This window comes from Giraffa tippelskirchi, chromosome 13, assembly GCF_054371585.1.
Source record: "Giraffa tippelskirchi isolate mGirTip1 chromosome 13, T2T-mGirTip1v1.2.pri, whole genome shotgun sequence".
Taxonomy (NCBI): Eukaryota; Metazoa; Chordata; class Mammalia; order Artiodactyla; family Giraffidae; genus Giraffa; species Giraffa tippelskirchi.
In genome coordinates, this window is record NC_137287.1 from 37957567 (window position 1) to 37985547 (window position 27981).

The 27981-nt window shown below is 47.3% G+C and overlaps 1 protein-coding gene across 3 annotated transcripts in view; it reads left to right on the plus strand.

Annotated features, from left to right (window-relative positions):
• Nucleotides 1–26456, plus strand: part of ADCY9 (adenylate cyclase 9) — a 103140-nt gene extending 76684 nt beyond the window's left edge. For all 3 annotated transcript variants that reach the window (XM_081554913.1, XM_081554915.1, XM_081554914.1), the window contains 6 exons: nucleotides 4104–4206; nucleotides 6949–7157; nucleotides 8268–8427; nucleotides 9338–9489; nucleotides 16618–16659; nucleotides 22229–26456. In XM_081554913.1, coding sequence (XP_081411039.1) covers nucleotides 4104–4206; nucleotides 6949–7157; nucleotides 8268–8427; nucleotides 9338–9489; nucleotides 16618–16659; nucleotides 22229–23420 — 1858 coding nt within the window. In that variant the 3' untranslated portion in view covers nucleotides 23421–26456. The remainder of the gene's footprint in view (nucleotides 1–4103; nucleotides 4207–6948; nucleotides 7158–8267; nucleotides 8428–9337; nucleotides 9490–16617; nucleotides 16660–22228) is intronic.
• Nucleotides 26457–27981: the final 1525 nt, after the last annotated feature.

The window sequence follows — 27981 nt, forward strand, 5'->3', positions numbered from 1 at the left end:
TGTTCCGGCTTTGTCGGGTGGCCCCCTGCGTCCCCGACAGCACATCTTCTCCTCTGGTCCGGGACCTGGTCCAGGGTCACGTGCTGTGTTACATGGTATTCAGGCCTCTTCTATCTTCAAGTCTGGGGGCAGTTCCTCAGCCATCCTTCATCTTCCAAGATGCTGATGTTTTTGAAGCATGCAGGCCAGGCTCTTATATACAGGCTCTTATATAAAATCTTCCTGAAGTTGAATTTGTGTGACATTCTCTCAGGATTCTGTCCGGGCTGTGGGTGTGTCCACACCCAATGGAGGGGACTTGTCTTCTCTGGCCCCAGACCCAGAGGCCCGAGGCGCCCCTGTGATGACCTTCGTCAGGCAGTGAGATTGATCAGCTGAGCGAGTGTCGCCAGCTTCTCCAGTCTGTGCTTGCTGTTTTCTCCCTGTGACTAGTCAGCAACCCATGGGATCATGTAGAGATCCCATTCCTTATCACACTTCACTTGACTCATCTCTACTGATGACTCTTGCTTGTAATAGTCCTTACTGTGCTGGTCAGCATGGTGACTGTCCTGCTTCAGCACTGACGGCACATTCACCACTTAACACTTGGCATTCTGCAGTGAACAGCCTCTCCCCACTTACCACTTAATCTCTCCATGTATGGACATAGACATCCATGTAAACCCACATGGAGTCCTGTTTTACCTAACAGGGCATCATTGATCACTGTCCTAACGAGTGTGATGCCCTAGTCATCCTGAATCTGGCCATAGGAAGCCCCCATTCAGGCTGGCTCTTGTGTCCTTTTGACATAGCTCTTTCATTTGTTTTGAGCCATTTTTTACTTTCCAGCACAACAGCTCATTTTATCTTTTCCCTGCCCCAGCACAGGCATCAGCTATTTCTCCAAAGAGCCCTGGTTCCTTTTAGTGAAAAATGGTACTTAGATATGTTAGTTATTAATGTTCGATTGATTGTCTTTGTAGTCAAAGGCATACACTCACTATGTGACTTCATTCCTTTTGCATTCATTAGAACTTGTTCTGTGATTTCTGCCTGTGGTCTGTTTTGGTGAACGTACCATACACACTTAAAAAGAATGAATACTCTGCATTCTCAAAATGTTAGGATCCATAAACCTCAATTAGATTCAGGTGTTTGGCAGCAGTGTTCAGATCATGTGTCTCTACTGAAATTTTGGGCTGGTTTTATATCAGTCATTGAGATAATTTATAAGATTATTATTATTTCTATCAATTATTGAGATAATAATAATCTCCAGCTATGATTATGGAATTGTCTGTATCTGTCTCACAGAATTGTCTGTGTCTCTGTCTCTTTGTTTCAAGTATTTTGAAGCTCTTTTTTAGGTACATACACACTTATGAGTGTTATATATTCCTGGTAATTAATCCTTTTATCATTTTGAAGTGTCTGTCTTTGTGCCTAGTAATACTCTGTCTTGAAGACTGCTTTATCTGATATTAACAGTCACTCTAGCTACTATTTGCATGCTATATCATTTTCCATTTAAAAAAATTCTAACCTGGGTCTTTATATTTGAAATACATCTCCTGTGGGTCTTGCTTTTTAAATCACTCTGACAATATCTGCCTTTTTATTATATTTTAATATATTTTCTTTTTAGCCATACCTCTTTGCATTATTTTTCTTTAAGTGGTTTCTCTAGGCTGTCTTATATTTTTGTAGTCTTCCTATCATTAATATTGTATCATTTCACTTTAAATGTAGAAAACTTATATCAGTATAGGTACATTAACTCTCCTCTCATCCTTTATGTTGTGGTTTTCACATGTTACATATATATACATTATAAACAACAACCTCCAATTCCAACCTGTTGGTAACTTCGGGTTGGTCTCTTTTGATTGCTTTTTGTTGAGGAGGGACCATGTTTTCCTTTTCCTTGCTTGTCTAGTAATTTTGGATTATGTTGTGCACATTGTATACAAAACTCTCCATTCTGTTACATTCCTTTGAAGAGTATCAACTTTTTGTTTGTTTCAGCAGCCAGATAACTGATCTGAACTCAAACCCAAAACTCTGTCTCCCCTGAGGTGGGCAGCAGCTGTTCTTTTTGCCTTTATTAGGCTGCTTGGAGTCAGCCACACACATGTGCATTTCAAGGGTCTGCCAGAGATGGGAGCAGAGCCTGTGTGCAGAATGTAGGGCTCCCCCTTCTCTGGTCCTCTCCCTCTGGGATGTCCAACCTCATTTTGCACCTGTGGGCATGCTGAGCTCTATCTCCTGGTTTTCTAAGTCAGTGAGACTGGAGCTTTACTATCTGAGTGTTAGCCATTCTACACATGGTGCTGACTAATGGCTCTCTGCAGATGAAAAAAAGCTCCACAAATTCAACTTCTTCCAAGTGTAGCTCCATTTTCTTACTGCTTCAGTCCAATTGCCAGTGCCTTCTAGTTGTTTTTATATTTTGTTCAGGGTTTACCTTGTGACTCAGATGGTTAAGAATCTGCCTATAATGTAGGAGAGTTGGGTTCGATTCCTGGGTCAGGAAGATCCCCTGGAGAAGGAAATGGCAACCCACTCCTGAATTTTTGCCTGGGAAATCCCATAGACAGAGGAGCCTACAGTCCATAGGGCTGTCAAGAGTCGGACACGACTGAGTGACTAACACTTCAGGGTGTGTGGTTGCTATCTGAGAGAGGATTGATCCAACACGAGCTCATCCCTGTTTCCAGAAATGGGATGGGCCAGTATTCATCTCAAATGAGCAGCACAGCTTACAGTGTGGATCCTGCCTCTTGACTCTTTGCGATCCCATGGACTATACAGTCCATGGAATTCTCCAGGCCAGAATACTGGAGTGGATAGCCGTTCCCTTCTCCAGGGAATCTTCCCAACCCAGGGATCGAACCCAGGTCTCTCGCAATGCAGGCAGATTCTTCACCAGCTGAGCCACCAGGGGTAGGAGACCCAGTTTGATTCTTGGATTGGGAAGATCCCCTGGAGAAGGGAAAAGCTACCCACTACAGTATTCTGGCCTAGAGAATTCCATGGACTGTATAGTCCATGGGGTTGCAAAGAGTCGGACATGACAGAGAAACTTTCACTTTGCCTCTTGACTGCAGAAATAAAGCCATTAGGTTTCCTCCTTGTAGCTGCTTTGTTGCTTTTCCCTCTGTCCACACTCACCAAGTGAAAGGGAAGATGGGGGGGGTCAACATTTGGGGGTGAATTTTTTTCTCTTCTGAGCCTGAGAGCCAGTAAGGAATCTCACACTTAGTCCAGTCTGAGCATGGAAAGGAGGAAGTGCAGTGACCCTTACTGTGTGTTGGGTGCCTGAAAGGCACTTCGTGTATTTCATCTGCTTTAATAATTCTGGTAGTTACTGTGTGAAGCAGAGAGACATCCCACAGCTATATTTTCCTTTTAAAATTATATTAACATCCCTTTAGATTTATAGTAATTTTCTGCAGTATAAAAAGGATATGACTATTTGCTAGCCATCCGTAAAAGAATGAGAGAGCCACGTAAAGCAGGGTTGATTTCTCTGCTGTTAAAATCATTGAGCATTATCATTTTTCAGGTTTCACATGCAATCTGCATATGTGACAGTAGCTCCAAAATTACACTGACTGTAAACACAATTTTGTGATAACAACCTGTTAGCGGTGACGGTGGTAATTACTGTCAGTGCTCTGAGTGACAGGACAGCCGGTTCTGAATTATGTGTGCAAGGAAGCCTCCGAATCAACATAAGCACGATCTGTGCAGGGACCTGCTGGTCCTTCAGAGGGGAGCGTTTCATGGAACAAAAAAGGCTGTCGCCTCCTTCTAATTCTGGATGCCAGAAGATCTTTTCAAAAGCACAGTTCTAATACTGTGTGTTATATTTATGGTGAATGGGCATTCTTTCATGGAGGTGCAGCCTGATATGGGATTCTGTGTAGAAGCATGAAGGACTTTCCAGAGATTTCTAAAGGGGTGGTTGAGCAATGTCTATTGTGCAGTGACTTTCAGGTTCAGCCTTTGTGACACGCTCCACAAATGGCATCTCAGTAGCTAACCGTGATCCTCTGATAGAATAAATGTGACGATTGTGCTGCACGTTGATTGATTGCATTTATCATCTCTTCTAGCCTAATGAAAGACTACTTTTTTAAGCCGCCCATTAACCAGTTCAGCTTGAACTTCCTGGATCCGGAGCTTGAGCGGGCCTACAGGACCAGCTATCAAGAAGAGGTGTGTGTTTCCTCATAATTTTACTAAAGACATGCTGGTTTTACTCAGTAGTTCTCGTCTTGTGCTTGGGCAGCCTTTTTTCATTTTCCTGAGCAACAGGAAATAGAAGGCTCATTTTGATTTCCCACAGTCTGTACGTAAGCCCTGAATTGTACGTAAGCCCTGAATTTCATCAGTGTGTGAATTTATCACCACAAGGGAGAAAACCCTAATTCTCTCTACAGCAGCTCAGCTTGTCACCTCTTGGTCTCCTTCCCCTTCAGGTGGTGGGTGCCCAGGCTCCTTGGCCGTGCTCCAGCCCCTGGAGGCCTAGAATGGGGAGGGAGGCTCCAGCCCCACCTGTTCTGTTCTCTAGCAGGACTTCTCTCCCTGTTCCTTGTCGGCTTTCTTCGCACTGAGATGGGACAAGAATCAGAGGCCTGCCACCTTGCTGGGCTTTCCCAGATGCTTCAGGGCTGAGCTCCCCTCCACTGCCCTCCCTTGCCTTAATTCCTGCTATCCTGTAATGCTGAGCCCAGATGTCACTTCCTCCAAGAAACAGTCCCTGACTGCAGACTGGATTTCCCCCCCATTACACTGTATCTTCACAGCTGGAATCCCGTTTTGAAACCTCTTCTTGTGAGACTGTTGAATCATATGCCTCCCTCCCTGGACTCTCAGCTTGGGGAGGCAGAAGCCCATCTCTTACTGTCTACTCTATGTGGTGTCTGGTCCCCAAACCTGCAAGCGCTTGGTGGAACTTGATGGGAATGATGGACAGACGCAGGGGCCTAGAGCCTGGTTTGAGTTACAAGCAGCCAGCCCCTTACAGTCTTCCCAGACTTAACCCGGCTTTGTGTTACAAGGTCAAAAACACATACCCTCCCAGCCCAGAGCCAAAAGGATTTCTCCTTCGACTTCCATTTGTTCATCCAGAGGATCACCCCTTAGTATCTGTTGCATCCATGGCCTGACCAGACCTGAAAGTCCTGGTGAACCAGACAGGGTGGGTCATGCCTGTGGGGTTGGGTTTCATGAGCCTCTTGGGACCTGAATACCTGTGAACACCCAAGGCGGGGCTCCTCGTGTGGACTTTTGAGTCGATTGGTTGGTGCCTGGAGAGCAGAACATCATCTCATTTAGTCCACACAGCAGCCTTTCAAGCAAGTTTACGATTATCCCCATTTTGCCAAAAGAAAGCCAAGTCCAGGGAAGGCTGAGAGGCCGAGACCCCATCGCTAGAGTGGAACACCCCCCAACCCTGGTGCTGAATGCAGAGCCTCCCTAGCAGTGGGCACAGGCTACCCACCTCTCTTGTCACCAGATGCTCCCTGAGCATCCTGCTCCTGGGATTGAGGCGGTGAGATGACAGACGCTCTCGGGGAAGCAGTAACCTGGCAGAAGTCAGAACCCAGACCCCTGGGTCCCAAAAGGCCCTCAGAGCACACTGACCCCAGGTTGAGGGCCTAGAAGAAGCCCATGTTAGTGGGAGGGCTGGCAACTAACCCAGGAAGGAACGTTCCAGAGAGGGGCCAGCAGTTGCAAACCTTGGAGATGAGACGGAGCCTGGGTACTTCCAGTGATCTGGGGGCGCTTTCATCTGGCAGATGGGGTGGAGGTGGCAGGTGGGCAGCTTCCTGCATGGTGGACATTATGCCAAAGGCCAGGGGAGCTGGGAAAGATCCAAAACAGGGGGTGGCACCATCAGACTGTGCTGTGTAAAGGTCATGTGGCCTAGCCATAGAAGGTGACGGGAGTGGATGAGCCTGTAGTCTGGGGTGCAGGTGGAGTGCTGCCCCTAAAACTTGGGGCAGGGTGGAGAGGATGGGAGGGATGCAGGAGCAGCGGAAGGCTCCAGGCTGTCCCCACTTAGGCCCCCACTGTGTTCAGTGTTTTCCCAATGAAGCATCACCATCGCCCATAAGGTGTAGGCTCAGAGTTCATCCTTGTTCCCAGATAAGGAAATGAGGCCCAGGGACAGTGGGTGACGTGGTCAAGGCACCATAGCCCTGGCCGGGCTTCTCCTCGCCTGTGTGACCTCGGGTGGCCCCCCGCCTTGGCCTCTGACTTGTGCCCCGAGACGAGGAGCATTTCCTCCTCGAGAACTGTGTGAGCGTGGAGTGAGGCCGTTCCCCGCAAGGGGCCACCTGGTGCCTGGGGCTGGCCTCTCTCTGGGACTCTGGCTTTGTCATCAGTTTTCCCCCTTGCTGTGATTCCCTAATACCCCGTGCATGTCGCTTTGTCACACTGACCACACCACCATCTCAGACCCTCATCTGCCCACCATTAGGCTGTGAGCCCCCCGGGGCATTGTTTCCCCCCTGCACCCTGTGCAGACCCAGGCCCAGAGCAGACTCTTGCCATCGCTGTTACTGCTGACCTGCTGCTGCTCTAGCCCCACCTTCTGCTTCCGTCATGAAGCCCCGAGTCTGGGACCTGGCTTCTAGCACGTGACTTTCCTGTCAGCAGCATATTTTGGGCTCAGCGTGTCACACGCCTCTGAGAATTTACTGGTTTGTAGTCAGCTGCTCTGTGACCTTGGACAAATTTCTGCACCTCTCTGTGCCTCAGTTTCCTCACTGTTGGGCCGGGGGTAGTAGTAGGGAGACAGCTGTGTGAAGCATTCATTTCTCACCCTTCACCTGGTCCGCGGGAGGCAAGTGCTCAGCAGACATCCACTGTTTTCCGCCTGGATTGCCTTCCTCCAGGTGGGTACATCCAGCAGTGTCTGTTAACGTTCCCCCACCACCACCTCCCGCACAGGTTATAAAGAATTCTCCTGTGAAGACTTTTGCTAGTGCCACCTTCAGCTCCCTCCTGGATGTGTTTCTGTCGACAACAGTGTTTCTGATTCTCTCCATCACCTGCTTCCTGAAGTACGGGGCCGCCTCCACACCGCCCCCACCAGCCGCCCTGGCAGTCTTCGGAGCTGCCCTGCTGCTGGAGATCTTGTCCCTTGTGGTCTCCGTCAGGTAAAGGCCCACCTGCGGGTGGCTCCCCAGATGTTAGCCTTCAGCTCCCTCTGCTGGTGTAACTGCCAGCCGGCTCCATGAGTGCATTTCTGGATGGTCCTCTTCCCTTCCCTGCCCCAGCCCTGCTTCACAGGCTCCTCCCTCACGAACCCCTCCGCACAGGGGATCCCCCGCCTTACCTGCAGGTCAGTGTCCTCTGCGGCCTCGACACCACCAGTTAAGTCCCTTGAGCTCCCAAACCAGATACTTAGAAAGTGGGAAGATAAGGAGTAAGAAAGCAGGGCAGAGAGAGAGAAGAGGAGGTGTGCAGGGTGCCCCTGGGAGGGGCCTCTCCCAGATGCAAGAGTGAAGCCCTAAACCCCCAGAGGAAGCACAGGCCCAAGTCCATGGGCTCGGATCAGGCAGTTGTTTCTTCGAGGTGACACGGAAACACAAGCAACCAAAGAAAACGTAGCTAAGTTGGACTTCATTAGAATTTAAAACTTTCATGTTTCAAAGAAGGTGGTGCACCTTCACTTTTCACCCCCAAGTTAAAGAGAACATACAGAACAGAAGAGTATTTGCAATCGTGTCCATGACAAGGGTCTAGAATGTTAGCTCAATAATAAAAAGACATTCCATTTAAAAATGGACAGAGGGTCTGAAGAGACATCAGGGCTCCTCTAGGAGGCAGGGCCCTCAGGACCCACCCAACCTGCCTTCAAGTTCAGCCCCAGCCCCAGGAGCTCACAGTGATTCTACCAATGCCAACGCTGCTGCAGGCCCACCCCTTCCTCCAGCCCTGCTGCTCTCAGCAGGACAGCCCTTCCCTGGAGGTCAGAGAGAAACAGGGAGACTGGCCCTAAAGCTTCCAGTGCATGACCCCTCCCCTCCATGCTCACCTCCAGCCTCCCCTGAGGCCCCTTCAGCTCTTTGCCAAAGGGGTTCTCTGCCTTGCCCACAGCAAGCCCTGCTCTGGGGCCTGCCTCCCTCCATGTCTCGGCTCCAAGCTCCTCACCAAGCTGCTGGGGACGCACTCCCAGACTAGCTGCACCCTGTGCAGGCCTGCCCTTGGCCATGGGGCACTGAAAAGACCCAAACCCTGATTTTCCTTTCTCCTGGCTTCCCCAGGATGGTGTTCTTCCTGGAGGACGTGATGGCGTGCACCAAGCGCCTGCTGGAGTGGATAGCCGGCTGGCTCCCGCGCCATTGCATTGGGGCCATCCTGGTGTCCCTCCCCGCCCTGGCGGTGTATTCACACGTCACCTCCGAATTTGAGACAAACATACACGTAAGTAGTCGCAGTGATTTTGTGTCCAGGCTCCTCTGGGCTTATGGATCACTTTTCTTTTTTTTTAAATAAGCCCGCTGTCTTGGGACAGGAATTTAAACACAGAGGCCCATACCCTATCAGTCCTCTAAACTTGTCTTTTTAAAAGACTTGCCTGGGACAGAGGAGCAGCCTGGGAGGTCAGACCTGGGCCTGCCTGGGGAGAGTCCGCCATGGGGCCTGGGTCCTCTCCCACTCCCGAGTGTCGCCAAATCCCAAGTCAGTTATTTCCTTACACATTTTATGAGGAAGCATCTGTCCCATATATCCAAATGATACAGGGTAATACGCTGTTGTCTGTCAACTGTACTTCATTTTAAAAAAAAGTAAAAATAATAACCTTAGTCTGCAGAACTGGCACCAACCATCCATTGGCACCTCGATCAGCTGCTGTTGGTCAGGGAAGGCACTTCCAAGTTAAACCCATAAAGAGTGAACTCATGCTGCTGTGTAAGATTGTATTTCTGGTGCCGGCAAGTGTAGCACAAAGTGCTGGCAGGCTGGCTGCATTCAATACTTACACACCCAGTTTCATTTCCACTGACATGCAGCAGGGTGCCTGCAGGATGGGCTTTGGGGAGGGAACTGATGACAGGGTGGCTTCATGGGGGCAGCCTGCCTTTCCTGTCCTCCAAGGTGACGTGTGTGGTTCCCACATGTTGGAGAGGAATCTTAGTGCCAGTGAGACCTGTAAGCGAGAAAACTGTGGGTAATTAATTAATCCCATGGTTTATGATCTGTCCCTGAACTGAGGATGTTCTGTTCCACAGAAGGACAGATAAACGAGTGTGTCATCTGCTCTCGGGGTACCCAGGTGGAGGGGAGGCAGGTAGGTGCACTGGGGTCCTCACAAGCCCTCCCCTCGTTTCAGTCCACCGTGTTCACGGGCTCGGCCGTGCTGACCGCCGTGGTGCAATACTGCAACTTCTGCCAGCTCAGCTCCTGGATGCGGTCCTCCCTGGCCACTGTGGTCGGGGCTGGGCCCCTGCTGCTGCTGCTCTACGTCTCCCTGTGCCCAGACAGGTATGTGAGCCCTGCTCGCCACGCAGGGGGTCACCTACCCTGACACTGCTTTCGTCCCCCTCACACCTTTTCTCTTAATTGAGATACGTAATTGACACAGAAGTATTAGTATCTAGGTGCACTATGTAATGATTTAGTATTTCTGTGCTTTGTGAAATGATGACCACCATAAGTCTAGTTAAGTTACTCTCGGGAATTTCTTGGCAGTTCAGTGGTTAGGATTCGGTGCTGTCACTGCTGGGGCCCAGGTTCAATCCCTGGTGGGGGAACTAAGATCCCACAAGCCGTGATGTGAAGCCAAAAAAAGAAAAAATGTTACCCTCTCAGCAACTTTCAAATATACAGTACAGTATTATTAACTGTAGTTACCACTGTGTATGAGTTTGAATAAACTCCGGGAGTTGGTGATGGACAGGGAGGCTTGTGATGCTGCAGTCCATAGGGTTGCAAAGAGTCGGACACGACTGAGCAACTGAACTGATCAAGGTGTATGTTACTTCCCCAGGACTTATCTACTTTATGACTGGAACTTTGTACCTTTTGAGAACCTTCACCCATTTTACCCACCTTCCACCCCTGCCTCTGGCAACCCAATCTGTTCTCTGAAGAATTCATGGTGGGTTTTTTTGTTTGTTTTTAGAGTATACATGTAAATGAGATTATACGGTATTTGTCTTTCTCTGTCTGATTTATCGGAGAAGGCAATGGCACCCCACTCCAGTACTCTTGCCTGGAAAATCCCATGGACGGAGGAGCCTGGTAGGCTACAGTCCATGGGGTCGCTAAGAGTCGGACGACTGAGCGACTTCACTTTCACTTTTCCCTTTCATGTACTGGAGAAGGAAACGGCAACCCACTCCAGTATTTTTGCCTGGAGAACCCCAGGGACGGCGGAGCCTGGTGGGCTGCCGTCTATGGGGTCGCACAGAGTCGGACACGACTGAAGCGACTCAGCAGCAGCAGCAGCAGCAGTCTGAGTTATCTCTGACTGACCTCCAAGGTCTGTCCATGTTGTCACAAATGGCAGGATTTCTTTCTTTTTTATGGCTGAATCATATTCTGTTGTATATATACCATGTCTTCTTTATCCATTTATTCTTTGACAGATACTTAGGTTCCTTCTCATCTTGGCTATTGTAAATAGTGCTATAATGGACATGCGGATACAGATGTCTTTTCAAGTTGCTGTTTGTGTTCCCTTCAGATGTTTCTGAAGTGGAACTGCTAGGTCATGTATTAGTTCTATTTTTAATTTTGAGGGGAGCCTTCATAATGTTTTCCATAGTGGCTGCACCAGTTTACTTCTCAATAGCAGTGCACGGGGGCTTCCCTGGTAACTCAGCTGGTAAAGAATCCGCCTGCAGTGCAGGAGCCTGTTTGATTCCTGGGTCAGGAAGATCCCCTGGAGAAGGGATAGGCTACTTAATCCAGTATTCTTAGGCTTCCCTGGTGGCTCAGCTGGTAAAGAATCCTCCTGCAATGCAGGAGACCTGGGTTCTATCCCTCGGTTGGGAAGATCCCTTGGAGGAGGACATGGCAACCCACTTCAGTATTCTTGCCTAGAGAATCCCCATGGACAGGGGAGCTTGACAAGCTACAGTCTATGGGGTCCCAAAGAGTCGGACACGACTGAGTGACTAAGCACAACATAGCAGTGCATAAGAGTTCTCTTGTCTCCATTTCTTCAACATCACTTGTTACTTCTTATCTTTTTTTTAATACCTGTGCTAATAGGTGTGAGGTGATGTTTTACTTGATGTGCATTTCCCTGATAATTAGGGGGATATTGAACAGCTTTTCATGTACTTATGAGCCATCTCTATGTCTGCTTTAGAAAAATGTCTATTTAGATCCTCTGCCTGTTTTTCAATTAAATTTCTGGGTTTTGCTATTGAATTGTGTCTGTCATTTGTGCTTTCTCATCAGTACTAATGCCCTCCACCCCAACAGACATTGACTGTCTCAACAGGAAATAGCTTTCGGCCTCATCAAGTCAACAACTTGATGAAATGCCCAAAGAGTAATATTCAAAGGAAAGAAAAAGGAAATAATTTTTAATAGCAAAATACGTACTTACCTGTAGGCCTCCTGGGGTGACCACCCCCAGCTGACGTCATGCAGTAGTAACATGCTAGAACTCACAGTTGTCCCACAGTATCCTCAGGGGATTGGTTCCCAGACCCCTCCCCTCAATGCCAAAATTGAAGGATGTTCAAATTTCTCCTATAAATGGCACCACATTTGCATATAACCTACAGAGCTCTTTAGACTGCTTATGATGCCTAATACAGTGTAAGTGCTATGTTGTAAGTTGTAAGCATGCAGCAAATTTAAATTTTGCTTTTTTGGAACTTTCTGGAAATTTTCTTCATAATATTTTTGATCTGAAAGTGAAAGTTGCTCAGTTGTGTCCGACTCTTTGCGACCCCATGGACTATACAGTCCATGGAATTCTCCAGGCCAGAATACTGGCGTGGGTAGCCCCTCCCTTCTCCAGGGGATCTTCCCAATCCAGGGATCCAACCCATGTCTCTCCCACATTGCAGGTGGATTCTGTACCCACTGAGCCACAAGGGAAGCCCAAGAATACTGGAGTGGCTACCGGGCTTCCCTGATAGCTCAGTTGGTCAAGAATCTGCCTGCAGTGCAGGAGACTCCAGTTTGATTCCTGGGTCGGGAAGATCCGCTGGAGAAGGGATTATTGATCGGAGGTTGGTTGAATCCAGAGATGCAGAACTTGTGGATGTAGAAGGCCATTTGTATTTACAATGAAGAAGTTTGAATTTAAGAAAGTAGGACCAGAAGCCATTTCATACAACACTGTCAAGAAAATGAAGTGATAGAGGTGGAGGTGACACACAGATGAACAAAAGTAGCTGGTTCTGGTGTCTTAGAGTAGGGCCGGTGTGCCGAGACAGGCCACAGACTGTCGAAGTTGGGGAACTAAAGAGTGATGGCCTCGCGAGTGACTTATGCATAAACACCATGTCATAACAGTTCTCCACCTAATGACATGAAGTGTTAGGGCAGTGAGGAATCACTAGAAATACATCTCTTGAAATCCTTCCACATATTGAAGAATACATTCTACTCAAATGGCCTTCAAAGCTCTCTCACTGGTGATGTGGGGAAAAGAAAAAGGAGCTTTGTGAAGATCCCTGGGGACAGGATCTGTTCTGTGCTATGAAAAATGTAAAAATTAAAATATATAGGATGGTGCTGATAGGTGCTATGTTTAAAACAGCCTTTGTTAATGAATCTATCAAGACTCCTACTTTCCATGTGTCCTACTAATTAAGTCGTGTTTTGGTTCTCTTAAATTACCAGTTGCACATTTGCAACTGGCTTTGTGGCTTTTAACCTTTTCAACTAAATATATAGTTGGAAATATGATGCTACCTTGGACAGCAGAGTGCACATAGTAAGTAATTTATTCAGAAATTTGGAGGAAATGTCTCAAATCATTAAGCTTCTGTTTCTAAACATTGGACTTTTTGTGTAACTGCTTATGAAAATGTTTTATGTTAGCACACATTAAACCATTTATTTATATTCACAGTGAGTTTAGGTTAGCAGGATATTTCAAAGTTACATGGGACATTTCTCCATTGTGCTCTGCAGGACATCTAACATTCCTGGCTCCCCAAATTATTCTGACAACCAGAAGGGACCCCAGTATTCCCAAAATGCTCCCCTGTGCTGTGCTTAGTCGCTCAGTCGTGTCCGATTCTTTGCAACCCCATGGACTGAAGTCTGCCAAGCTCCTCTGTCCATAGGGATTCTCTAGGCAAGAATACTGGAGTGGGTGGCCTTTCCCTTCTCCAAAATGCTCCCCTAGGAGTGGTATTACTACTGAGAAGCATTGCTTTCATAAATTCAAAAGTAGAAAATGGTCTAATTTGTCGCAATATCCAGATGAAATCATCATAGTGCGTTTGGGGTATTACCAAAGCAGTGGTCAGTAATGGACAGAGTGAGTGTTCTTCCTCAATTTACTTAATAAAATAATAGTGACATGAGAGATGTTCAAGTTCTCTGCAAATTAAGATCAAAAAGGGAATTGGAATTATTCAGCATTCACTTTATTCAGGGAATTCACTGTTATTCAGCATTTGGAAGGAAACTTTAATGAACAGTTAAATTACTTTAAGCAAAAAAAGTGTCCTTTTTCCTTTCTGAAGGTGTGTGCAGCCTTCTGAAATTATGGTCTTTATAAAGCTCTTTCCCAACAGTATGAAATTCAGTAATCCACTTTTTAACCTTTTAAATCCATCACAATTACCCCATCAGCCATTCAGTCACAGGGATGGGCCTTTTTCCACTTGGATCTGGAGAGCGTTAGCTATGGGGAACCCAGAAATCAAGCAAGAGATCTTGAAGTGGGGCTGGTGGTTGAATCTCTGCTTGGCCCGGTCCACCCCCATACTCACAGGATCCTCTCAGCCCATCCACCCTGTCACTGCTGAGCCCAACCAGGATAGGGGGCATGTTCAGTTCAGTTCAGTCACTCAGTCGTGTCCAACTCTTTGCAACCCCATGGACCGCAGCATGCCAGGCCTCCCTGTCCATCACCAACTCCCAGAGTTTACCCAAACTCATGTCCATTGAGTCGTTGATGCCATCCAACCATCTCATCCTCTGTCATCTCCTTCTCCTCCTGCCTTCAGTCTTTCCCAGCATCAGAGTCTTTTCCATTGACTCAGTTCTTCGCATCAGGTGGCCAAAGTATTGGAGTTTCAGCTTCAGCATCAGTCCTTCCAATGAACACTCAGAACTGATCTCCTTTAGGATGGACTGGTTGGATCTCCTTGCAGTCCAAGGGATTCTCAAGAGTCTTCTCCAACACCACAGTTCAAAAGCATCAATTCTTCAGTGCTCAGCTTTCTTTATAGTCCAACTCTCACATCCATACATAGACTACTGGAAAAACCATAGCGTTGACTAGATGGACCTTTGTTGGCAAAGTAATGTCTCTGCTTTTTAATATGCTGTCTAGGTTGGTCATAACTTTCCTTCCAAGGAGTAAGCATCTTTTAATTTCATGGCTGCAGTTACCATCTGCAGTGATTTTGGAGCCCCCCCCAAAATAAACAGCCACTGTTTCCACTGTTTCCCAATCTATTTGCCATGAAGTGATGGGACCGGATGCCATGATCTTAGTTTTCTGAATGTTGAGCTTTAAGCCAATTTTTTCACTCTCCTCTTTCACTTTCATCAAGAGGCTCTTTAGTTCTTCTTCACTTTCTGCCATAAGGGTGGTGTCATCTGCATACCTGAGATTATTGATATTTCTCCCGGCAATCTTGATTCCAGCTTGTGCTTCATCCAGCCCAGCGTTTCTCATTATGTACTCTGCATATAAGTTAAATAAGCAGGGTGACAATATATAGCCTTGACGTACTCCTTTTCCTATTTGGAACCAGTCTGTTGTTCCATGTCCAGTTCTAACTGTTGCTTCTGCATACAGATTTCTTAAGAGGCAGGTCAGATGGCCTGGTATACCCATCTCTTTCAGAATTTTCCACAGTTTATTGTGATCCACACAGTCAAAGACTTTGACATAGTCAATAAAGCAGAAATAGATGTTCTTCTGGAACGCTCTTGGTTTTTCGATGATCCAGCGGAAGTTGGCAATTTGATCTCTGGTTCCTCTGCCTTTTCTACATCCAGCTTGAACATCTGGAAGTTCATGGTTCATGTATTGCTGAAGCCTGGCTTGGAGAATTGTGAGCATTACTTTACTAGCATGTGAGATGAGTGCAATTGTGCGGTAGTTTGAGCATTCTTTGGCATTGCCTTTCTTTGGGATTGGAATAAAAACTGACCTTTTCCAGTCCTGTGGCCACTGCTGAATTTTCCAAATTTTCTGGCATATTTAGTGCAGCACTTTCACAGCATCTTTGAGGATTTGAAATAGCTCAACTGGAATTTCATCACCTCTAGTAGCTTTGTTCATAGGGGGAACAAAACATGAACTCAACTCCTATGAAGCAGGGGGGGACTCTTTTAGCTTTGAGAAGATGGGGGGACTCTTCCAGCTTTGGGGGGACACACACGTGGGTTATAGCAGTGTCACAGTCATGTCTGGACTGGATGAGAAGAGGACACAAAGTCTTAAAATTCAAATTTCGTGTGTAGCTCTCACTTTCCTTCTCTGTGAAGGCAGCTTCTGTAATCACGTAAGCCACTCTGAGCCCTCACTGGCCTGTGCTGCCTAGGAGAGCTGCTCTCAGGTGCTCCAAGAAGTCCCCTTTGCATGAAACAAGGCTAGGGGCCTGGAGGACAGAGCGTCAGGGCTCTTGCCCTGGGGAGAGGGGAGGTTCAGGTGATCTGTGGGCCTGACGGGATGCTGGGTGTAAGGTGACCCCAAAGGAAGCTGTGGAGAGGATGGGCTGTGTGTCTTGGGCACCTTCGCCAGCAGCACCAAGAGAGAGGTTGTTAGGTATGTGTGGTTTCAGTGCCCTAAAATTGGGATTTGATTTCTTTGGGCACCACCAATAGCAAAGTTCAGTTTCCAGAGTAAATAATTCAGCAGCACCTCCAGCAGGGCCTTTTGAAATTGATCCTCTGTCAGTAGACTTCGATGTCTGGAAATGACCAAAGTTTCCAGCCTGTAGACACTGTGGATGCATTCTTAGCAACAAAATGAAGGCCTTAGAGACCTTTCCTGATTTCGCTCTTTGTTGACTGTGCATACCTTCCATAGCTAATATAAAGTTGTTGTTGTTAATATTTATTTATTTATTTGAGTGTGCTGGGTCTTAGTGCAGCATGTGGGATCTTTAATTTTTGTTCCAGCATGTGGGATCTTTAGTTGTGGCATGCAGGATCTGTTTCCCCGACCAGGGATTAAACCCAAGCCCCCTACACTGGGAGCGAGGAGTCTTAACCACTGGACCACCAGGGAAGTCCTGATATAAAGGCTTTTACATCACTGTCTTAACCGTTTTGTTATTCTTCATTAGCGCACAGCATCAAATTATAAGTAAAATTTACTATCCTTAACTGTCTACCTTGAACTCTACCTTGAAAATAGGAAAGTTGTTTTTATTTAAACTCTTCTCAGATTGCTTTGTATAGTGCCTTCTTAGCTTTTTATAATCATAGTTTTCTGCATTTTAATTTCAGTTCCACTGTAATTTCACACCTTGATGCAGTACAGAATTTCAGGTAAGCTTTTAACATTGTGCCTCTATCTGAATAAATGAGAGTAACTATATTATTGCTGGTTATTTCTAAGCTTCCTGAAAACAGTTGTGTCTTGAATAAAAACAACAACATATGCACTCTTAAAAGAGTAAGCAGAAAATATCTGTTTATTAAAATAGCAGATCATATTTGCTGCTGCTGCTGCTAAGTCGCTTCAGTCATGTCCAACTCTGTGCGACCCCATAGACGGCAGCCCACCAGGCTCCGCCATCCCTGGGATTCTCCAGGCAAGAACACTGGAGTGGGTTGCCATTTCCTTCTCCAATGCATGAAAGTGAAAGTGAAGTCGCTTATTCGTGTCTGATTCTTCGTGACCCCATGGACTGCAGCCCACCAGGCTCCTCCGTCCATGGGATTTTCCAGGCAAGATCATATTTAGAATATCTTTTTGGGAAAAGGAATGATTGCTAAGACGTAGGCAGGTTTCTCCTGCTCTCTTGACAGTGGAGCATTCCTGTGAAAAGTTTCCTAACCCTAACAGTGAAGAAGCATTTGCCTTAGGACACAGCTTGCTATTGGAGGCACAGAATGAGTTGAGGTAAAGCACTGATGCTCACGGCTCAGAGCTGTGGTGGCCGGTGCTGCGATGCTGAGAGTGGTACCTGGGGAGGAACTCTCTCCACTCAGGGTGGCACTGCCTGTCTAACATTCACTGCAGAACAGACGCAGAACACTGTTTTTACTTTTTGCCTTTTTCCCTAAAGGCCAAAATCCCCTTCAGATTTCTTTCATTAGCAAAAACAAGTACTAATATAGATCTTTGATCCAAGCAAAGCAGCGAAAATCGAACTTTCAAAAAGCAAAGGATTCTGGTATTAGATTTGGTTTAATTTTATATATGACTGTTACAAAGGAAATATCACAAATCAAAGTATTTTATTCCCTAAAATATTTTTAATTAACTGACTAGAAATTTGAAAACAAAAATGTTGGGTCCTTTCCTTACTATAAACATCAAAATTTAATTCTAAATAAATTGAACTCAAAATTTTTAAAAATTGTCTAAAAGTATATAAATATTTAGAAAAAATAAATCAGTTCTCAAGTCTCTAAGACAGAGATAACTTTCCAGTCTTACAAATAATAAATAGAACCACATTCACAAAAAAATAAGACTGACTGAGTGGGTGGTACCAACAGACTGAGAAAAATATTTGTGGGGCTGTTACATAAAGAGCTAATTAAGACCTGCATAGATAAGAGACAGAAAAATCACAAAAGAGGAAATATAGTAGAAGATAAATAAACTACTCCCTAAGTCATTGCACAGTTAAGCTACAAAATTCCCTCTGATCTTCTAAATTTTTCCTTCAAAGTGTTACCATGTGGATACCCAGTGCAGGCCAGGGTATGGGACATTTATGAATTGATGGTGGTGTTTAATATAGGTTTGTTGAATCTGCACAATAACCTGATACATTAGGAGACTTTGTCCCTATTTTCCAGATAAGGTAGCTGAAGCTAAAAGAAGTTAAGGAACCTGCCTGTGAACACACAGCTAGTAACTGGCAGTGTTTAAACCCTTGTCTCCCTCATTGCCAGGCCATGCTTTTTCTGCCATGCTTCATTACTTTTCAGAATGGTACTATAATTTTGGAAAGTAACTTGACAGTCTGTAAAAAATAGTCCTAAAAATGTTCGTCACCTTTAGCCTAATAATTCTATTTTTTAAGCTTATCTGCTGAGGAAGTAATTCAGCATTTGGTAAAGGCCACATGCCCCCAAATATTGACTATAGTGTTTTATAATATTGAAAGTTCATCAGCAAGTTCAGTTGTCAGTAAAAGAGAAGTTAGTTATGAAACATGTACCCAAATATTGCAGCCATTAAAATATGGAAGTTATGGAAAGCATTCGTGATTTTTTCATTTTTCATTTATTATGTAAAATTGCATATGTCTTATAACTACAGGTAGGTTTTTCATTATATATTTTAAAAAGTAAGATATGTAATACTTACGATCTAATGGTGAGTGGTAATTTTTTTCTGTTTCTATAATTAAAAAATTAAATATCTGTGTACGTTTAGATGTTGGGAAGGAGAATTAAAGTGACAATAGAAGTAGAATACATAAGCACAGAAAAGTCCCTAGATGAGGAGAACAGCTCAGTGAATTTTCACAAGTGAACACACCCATTTAACTGCCACCCAGACCAAGAAGTCGAACAGTACTGCAGCCCAGAAGCTCCCCATCACGCCTCCTTCTGGGTCCCTGCACCCGTCCTAGGCGTAGATTTTAAATGGCGTTGAAATACACCAGAATGTTGACACATCCTATGTTGAGCTGGCTAGGACGACCAGTGGTCTTTGTTTTCTGTTTCTCTCTGTTTTGTAATCCCTCTCTTCCACAGTAATGAACTCTACTCTATCTTACTGTAACCTCCATTTGTCCACCTGTTTAATTGTCACTTGCACTTATTCATATCAAATCCCTCCTTTAGGGACTGACCTTCACTATTTGCATTTAGGAGTAGAGCTATTGCCTTCATTATCCCTTCTGCAGTAGAATAAGAAACACAGGTGTAGAGTGGAGGTAATTCTCTCACCTGCTGGTGGCAGCTCTCTTTGGCTGCAGGGCAGCCCAGGGCACGACATGACAAGTCTGTGCACTAGGACCCTTCCTTTTTTCTCTCTCTCTCTTTTTAATTGAAGGATAATTGCTTTACAGGATTTTGCTGTTTTCTGTCAAACCTCAACATGAATCAGCCATAGGTATACACATATCCTCTCCCCTTTGAACCTCCCTCCTTTTTAAGCAAAGGCCAGAGCAGGCCGTGCCGTTATTCCCTCCCCCTCTCCCACCGCCCATGTCTCACATTCCCCTGCTCCATCCAGAGCAGACTGGCCCGTGCCCATCCCAGGCTCGGGCCATGGGCCGGCTTTGGCTGCAGCGCGGTTGACTTCTATACCCTGCCCACTTCTCCCTCTGGATTCTACGATGCCTGGTTCCAAGATGACCTGAAGCCTCAGTGACATGTCCTCATAAAGAGGCTTTTCCTCAGTGTTACCCCTTCGGAGAAATGAAGGAAAGGCCAACTCCTCAGCCAAGGAGAGGAGTTCACGCAGGGAAGACTCCTCCCTCCAGACTCTCCCCTCCTCTGGGCCAGCCAGAGGGCTTAAGGGGCTGCACGTGGATCTGTTTCCTAAAATAGTTATGTTTAGTGCTTGTGATTCATAGTATGTTTTGCCATTCATTTAAGTGACAGTTGGCAAAATAAATGAAGTGTGGTGAATCTTGCCACAGAGGCCTTTTTTGGTTCCTGGTTCTTAGGCATGAAGTCAGGGTCCCCAAGACCACCTACCCCCAGCGATCATTCTCTTGGGGGACTCAGAACTCATCATGTGGTTGTACCTATGACCATGGTTTATTACAGCAAAAAGGACAGAAAGCACAATCATCAGGGAGCAAGGGTGCATGAGACGAAGGCTGGAGGAAACCAGATGCCTGTGTTCGAGAGGCTGCTCCCAGTGGAGTTGTGCAGGACGCGCTTAATCCCCCAGCAATGAGCTGTGATAGCTGGTGTGCAGTGCCCGCCAGGGAAGCGCATCACATAGCACCCTCTGCCTGGCATGTTCCAAAATGCCAGATTTCTGGAAAAAGGGCAAGTGCTCAGCATACACTCTGGTTTGTACAAACAGTCCATGCACAGTGAGCCCCTCTCCTCAGGGACTGGTGGGAATGCCCCAAAGCCAAGCTCCCGATGCCAACCTAGGGTGCCCTGCCCATGGGCCTCTCTACGACACAGCCTCAGGCCCTTTCTGCACAGGCCCTTGGGCCAGTAGAGACTTAGCCATACTCCAGCCCATCTTCAGTTTACACATGAGGAAACAGACCTGAAAGGTGGCGTGACCTGCCCAAGGATCCCAGAGCTCTTCAGGGGAGGCCAACCTGGCCATTACTCTAAGGCTGGGGCTTTTGGGACAATGTTTCATGGAAGGCGTTATGGCCAGATTGGTCAATTTCATTATTTTTAATATCCTTGAGTTACTGCTAACAGTAAAACTCATTTAAAGCACTCTGATTACAGAATTGAGCTTTCTGTGCCCTGGCACTGTCTACATGGGATCCATCTGTTTTGTATATAATTATATTCCTAAAAGTGACCCAGCAGCCTGCTCCATGCATTTTAGAATACAGCAGGGAACAGTTTACATGAGAGGAGCAATCACAGCCATGTAAGCTGATAGAAGAAGGATGAGAAGGAAATTCAACAAGCATTAACAGTGATCGCCTCTGGATAGTGCAATGACGGTGAATCTTTTCTTTCTTTCTACTTTTACCCTAACTTTTCTATGCTGAGTATGTAGTATTTTTAAGTGGAAAAAAAAATTCTGTTTAAAGAATAAACTTTAGAAGAGGCTGTAGCCCATGCTTATCCTCAGTCCTCGGGTGCCAGCTGTGGCCCTGCAGCACCTTCACCACACTGCGTGGAGCCACAGAACAGACCAAGCGGACTCAGTCATCAGAAGGAAGAGCAATGGGTTCCACCCTTAGAAGGGCAGTTTGGACATTTCTACTGGAATTCTAAGTGTGCGGTATTTTACATGACTCAGCAGTTCCATGCTCAGGAGTTTATCCCACAGACAGGCTCCTTCATGTGCACAAAGATACACTTGGGAATACCAGCTGCAACCTTGTCCCTAGAAGCCCAGAGATGGAGGAAGTCAAGCATCCTCAGCCAGCGTCTGGTTGTGACAGCACAGCCAAGGGTTAGAATAGTGCGAAAGGGCTCCGCATAGGAAAGACACTTATTTTCCATTGCTTATAATATGTTTGAGTTTCTTACAGTATGTTACTCTTAAAAGTATACGTTTTATATATTTTTTAAAGATATTAAAGTTGTCTTAAATGACTTTGGCAAAACAGAACTGACCCGGAGGAGTGGGGAGGAGGGGGCAGGCAGATTGTATCAAAGTATATGGATATGAAATATTTTGGGTATGGCAGTGTGGTGTGGTTCCCAGGGAGATGGCCTTGCTCTTAGGAGACAGGTCCTGAGCAGTTCAGGACTGAAGTGGCCTGGTGTCTGCAGCTTACTTTCAGAATATTCAGCATAGTGTTCCTGTGTGAGTGTGCATGCACGTGTGTACCCCTGTGCACACGTGTGGAGTGTGTATTGACAAAGGGGGAGAAAGCAAAGTAGCACAATGTTGACAACAGTTGCATGCAGGAGAAAGGTGTACAGATGTGTGCTTTACTAGTCTCTTAAACTTTTTTGTAAGGTGGAGACTTTTCAAAATAGAAAGTTGGGAAAACAGAAAAGATTTTGAAAATCAAAGAGCTAAAGACTTCTGAAAAACAGAGCACTTAATACAGAAATCTTACAAGAGTGACTCTACCTCACCACATCTTTCTAAACAGAAGCAGGTCACTCAGCAGCTGCAGGTGATGGAAGGTTCGAGCTGCACAGAACTCTCTGCAGGATGCTGGTTAGCAGGGCTGGCTCAGACCGGGAAGTGCTGGGCAGTAACCTTTCCTTAAAGATACATTTCAGGAGGCATGCCCTCTCTCCTCTCTTTCCCCTCCAGCTCCACGAGGAAGCTGTGCAATGCCTCGCTGCCTCACGATGGCAGGAGCCCAGCCAGCCTGATTGGCCAGGAGGTGATTCTCGTCTTCTTCCTCCTGCTTCTGTTGGTCTGGTTCCTGAACCGAGAGTTCGAAGTCAGCTACCGCCTGCACTACCACGGGGATGTGGAGGCGGACCTGCACCGCACCAAGATCCAGAGCATGAGGGACCAGGCCGACTGGCTGCTGAGGAACATCATCCCCTACCACGTGGCTGAGCAGCTGAAGGTGTCCCAGACCTACTCCAAAAACCACGACAGTGGAGGCGTCATCTTCGCCAGCATCGTCAACTTCAGCGAGTTCTACGAGGAGAACTACGAGGGTGGCAAGGAGTGCTACCGAGTCCTCAACGAGCTGATTGGGGACTTCGACGAGCTCCTGAGCAAGCCAGACTACAGCAGCATCGAGAAGATCAAGACTATCGGGGCCACGTACATGGCCGCATCTGGGCTGAACGCCACGCAGTGCCGTGATGGCAGCCACCCGCAGGAGCACCTGCAGATCCTCTTCGAGTTCGCCAAGGAGATGATGCGTGTGGTGGACGACTTCAACAACAACATGCTGTGGTTCAACTTCAAGCTCAGGGTGGGCTTCAACCACGGGCCCCTGACGGCGGGCGTCATCGGCACCACCAAGCTGCTGTACGACATCTGGGGGGACACGGTCAACATTGCCAGCAGGATGGACACCACGGGGGTGGAGTGCCGCATCCAGGTCAGCGAGGAGAGCTACCGTGTCCTGAGCAAGATGGGCTACGAGTTTGACTACCGAGGGACGGTGAACGTCAAGGGCAAAGGCCAGATGAAGACCTACCTGTACCCCAAGTGCACGGACAGTGGGTTGGTGCCACAGCACCAGCTGTCCATCTCACCTGACATCCGAGTCCAGGTGGATGGCAGCATCGGACGCTCCCCCACAGACGAGATAGCCAACCTGGTGCCTTCTCTTCAGAACCCGGACCAGGTGTCCCCGGGTTCCGAGAACAACACCCAGACCAGGGACGCTCACCCATCTGCTAAGAGACCCTGGAAGGAGCCCGTCAGAGCCGAAGAAAGGTGTCGGTTCGGCAAAGCCATAGAGAAAAGCGACTGTGAAGAAGCGGTGATGGAGGAAGCCAATGAACTCACCAAGCTCAACGTCTCAAAGAGGGCGTGACGCGGCCCAGCCCGCCCGCGGTGCTCTGTCCGTCCAGGCGCCACCGTTCCCATCCCCGGACGTGGTGTCGTGTGGTCACTGCAGCCCTAACTTCTGTGTGGATCACAGTCATTCAGGGTTCACTTTCATCCGCCTCCTTCCCCTTCCCCAACTTGGTGTGACCGTCAGAAGCATGGAGAACAAGTGCCTTCAGGGGCTGGCACGACCTGGAGTCCAGGGAGGCGCAGCCAGGGTGTGGCGCTGGGTGGTGGTGGACGTTAAAACAGAAGCTGTGGTTAAAATAAGATTTTTATTGCTTTTTCTCACGAGACACTTTTTTTTTTGGCTAATATAATGTTTTTGAGGGTTTTTTTTTTTTCTTGTATACATACTAGTGTTTTTCCAGTGACCTGACCTTTCTGTGTAAACACACACACGCACACACACTTGTATTCATGAATATGAGATCAAGTGCCAGTAACTCACTGGGCGGTGTGCTGGGGGTGCAGGCTGAGGACCGCAAGGAGCCGGCAACCCCCTACCCGCACCTTCCAGGGCAATCGGGCCCTTGGGGGCTGTGGCTGCACCCACTGGCCCCCCACACCCAGCAGCTTTAGGGCTTCCTCCTCATGCAGGCCTAGATTCCAAATGCCAACCGGTCTCACAGCTTGTGAACCCAGGCCTCAGGTATCTAAAAGCCCTTTTCCATTCTGCCCCCGCCCTGAGGGGTCTTCCAGCCAGAGTGGAGGGGCTCATCTTTGAAGCTGACTCGTCCCAGAGGGAAACGCAAAATAAACATCCGAGGGTTGCATTTATTTATTTATTTATTTATCAGGAACCGAGTGTGTCTCGGGGAGGGTTGCTGGGCTGTTCTCTCTAGCGAAGGGAACTAGGCTTGGGGTGGGGAGTAGGTCACAGCAGAAGGATGAAGATGGGGCCATTAGAGCTCCAGCCACTCTGGGCCGTCTCCCCTGAGGAGCAGGACCCCGGTAGGCATGGCCTGTGCTCTGGGTTGGGGCACCCTTGGCCACCACTTTGAACGCAAAAGCTCTGCTCCTACCCCTTGCCCATGGGGTCTGCCCATAGCAGGAGCTGGGTCAGAATGGCTCAGTGTGAAGCAGGTCTGAGCACCAGGGCTGGAAGGCAACGCTTGGCCTCCGCTTTGGGCAACTTCCTCCATCCTTTCCGTTCTCAACCTGCACAGCGCTTGTCTGTGGCGGGATCGGGCCTGTTGAGTGGACCCCAGTCCTCTTTAGGTAGAGCTCTTACACTGTCAGTAGGGGCAGAATCATCCAGGTGTAAATAAGGCATCGGAACCCGGGGGAGTACAGAAAACCCAAGGAACTCGCTTCTGTGCCCTTTGTTACTAATCCCATAATCCCCCTTGTAATTGTTTTGCCACATTGAGTCTAAAGTTTATGTAGACTTGAACTCAGGCCAGAGTTGTCCTGTCACAGTCACATGACACCTCCCTTTTAAGGTGGCTGCAGCCCATGTGGTAGGGGAGGGCTAGCTCCTTCTCTGTGTGAGGCCTTCACCGATGTGCCCTGTGCGTTTTCTCGTCCCCAGAAAATCTCTGTGTAGCTTTTGCATCTTCACCAAGTCCCTTTATCACTCCTCCTTGCCAAACTTGCACAGATTCTGCCCTCCCCGGCACCATGAAGTATTGACTTGGATCAGCCAGCTCCCCAGTGACGTGCCTGGGATGGCCCCAAGCAGCGCAGTCATAAGCCAGGATCTCCACATCCAGGGGGATTTGCCTTCAGGTTTTACTGTCAGACTGCTGGTCTTCCAATGCCAGAGAAAGGATGACTGTGACAATACCTCTTGCTTCTAAAGAATGTATTCTTACAAAATACCGCAGAAATTGTATTTTTTCTTAAAAACACTGCCTAATGCTCTGCTTGTCCGTCGGGGTTGTGGGCACGTCAGGGGTTCCTTCCATCAGTATTAAGGTGTGTGTCATGTATGGCCCTCACCTTCTGCTCCCCCACCCCTGGGCTCCAGGCTCTGCACCGTGGTGGCCAGGGCCTGCTGGGCCGTTGCTGAATTCTCCACTGTTCTGCTCCACAAAGCTCATCTCTGCACACGCTTCCTCCCTTGCAAACTCTTCTTTTTCCTTCCCCTCCTGCAAAGGTTGTTTGTGATTCCTAGGAAGCCAAGGGGCTGCAGATACAGGGGTAGCGTGGTGACCCCCGCTGGTCCAGTTCAGCATTGTGCAAACAGGAGCCTTCAAAGGACACTTTAAATTGTCTTTAAAAAACACCCAAGCCTTCCTAAGCAAACAGAGCAGGTATTCCCTCTGGGTGTTCCGCTCGTGACTCGGGTCCCTCCCAGCCGCTGCTCAGAAGCCTACCTCAGCGCAGAACCAGGGAGTGTCCGCAGGGGCCACACTGGGCCTCCGACACAGCCGGTTGCTGAAGACAGACGGGCTTCTGAGCAGCAGGCTCAGGCGCTACCGATCTGGTAGAGGTGTCCTTCAGAGTGGCATACCTCCTGTGAACTTAGGGCAGGAAGCAATACTTCAGAATTGAATGTGTGTAAATATAGTTGCTTTGAGAGGCAATCGCTGTTTTCTTCTTGGCCTCAGGTCTGATCAAATTCTCCATGTACAAATCCATATAAACAAGCACACAGGATTGTATCCAATGCAGACAAACGCAGAGCATCAGTTATGAAACCCTCACAGAGCCTGGAGGCTACCCACGGCTCCATGACCCTGACTGTGCTGTGGAGACGCCCGCACATTTGCACTTGACACTGAGAGCCAAAGGGCCGCGTGCTTCCCATTCTGTGGGATGTCGTGATTTGTAGTTTCCAGAGGTCTGTCCGTGTTTGCATTTCTAGGTTTTCGAGGTAAGCACTTTTTGGTGGTTGTTTCAGAAAATCACGTCATGCCTAGAATCTGAAATTAAATTTGTGAGAACCAACTGTTTTGAGTTCTCCATCTTTCCTTTGCTCTACCCTCTTTAAATTGTTAATCCTGATAATTTCAAAATGCACCCCACCCCCCACCACCCCAAAGAAATGAACATTAAAATACTCTTAAAATCTCAACATTTGCTGCCTGGTATTTCCTCACTGACAAGATTGGTACCACTTCCAAGATTAGAGCAGGCCTCCTTCCCAGCCATCTGTGGCTGAAATAGGGTTTGCGGGTCTTTTACATTGTGACTTTGAAAACAAGGCAACTAAAAACCCTATTGTGTGTGTGTGTGTTTTAAATGACTGTATTTGCTATAGTTAACTTTTTTTGAGAAGTACTTTTAACAAAAGCGGGTTACAGAACAAATTTTGCTTGGGACTATATCCTGATTTTATTAGGCCTCCTAAAGAGTTTCTCCCACAATATCTCAAGCAATTGACTGAGAAAATGAAGTCAGTTTTTTAAAAGAACATGCCCACATAGCCTCTGCCTTGCAGAGTTCTGGGAGGCCTGTGTCACAGGGAAGGTCACAAACCCAGTTCAGAATCTGTTTAAATTCAGAGTGTCTTTGCCAGAAAACACACATGCCATTTCACACGTCACAGGGGCTCATAGTACCTCCATACCTAGAGCCAGATGGTGGCTCTGCTAGGGGTTAGCACCTTCCCCATGGTTTTTCCTGGTGGTATTTAGGTGCAGCTGCAAAACTAGGACCCTCTTGTCGACTCAGGGAAGGGGGATGCAGACGTGGCCCAGGCCTTGCTCATCAGCTTGGAGGGACCCAGCGTCTAGGTGATACTGGAACCCGTGAGAACAGCGCTCGTTGACGAGGGTGCTCTTTCCTCCGAATCTGTACTGCAGGCATCTTCAGAAACTTTCCAGGAGGTGAGGGAACAGCAGTCTTTGTTGCCTTTCTCTCTTATAAAGGACACCCCAGGGACTTTCAGAGGTTTCTCTAACAGTCTCGAAAGGCAACCTCTAATTCTCACAGCAAGCCTCAGGTTTTACCATTTGTGGTTTCACTTTCACTTTCCTTTTCATCTATTCTATCCCTTACTTTAGCTTGCATTTTAGAGACAGTTCTGAAATAAGTGCGAAGAATTGACCTTACCCAAGTTGAAGCCTGGCCTTTTCTCTGGTCTCTTGGGAAGTGATCTCTGAGCTCTTGGAATGTCCTGCCTGATACGTGTCTCTGGGTAACTGGGGGCTTTGGGTCACGCCAGCTCGTCCGGTGGTGTAGTTTAGTGTGGTTGTCACATGGACCTTTTGCTGGGGCTGGAGACAAGTTCTCTCTTTCAGCTGAAATCTCTCTCACACGTGGCGGCTTTTCTTTGCTGTGGAAATCTGTCATGGTGGCCACCTGGGTTGGATCCCAAGTGCCAGGGAGAGGAAGCGGACTGGGGCAGCAGATAGCGAGAGGAAGTGATTAAGAAAAAGTACACACTTGCTCACCACATAGGCGTAAACTCAAAATCTCCCCAAGTGTCTATTTTTATACTCTTCCTTTGTAAAAATTGTTTTTTAAATAACACGACTCCAAAGAGTTGTTAACTTTACATCAGCGTAACCCAAATGTGGGGAATTCTCACATCCCTGCTGGGCCTGAAAGTCTGAAGGAGGTAGGAATTATGCAGTCAGACACTGAGCAATCTGAGC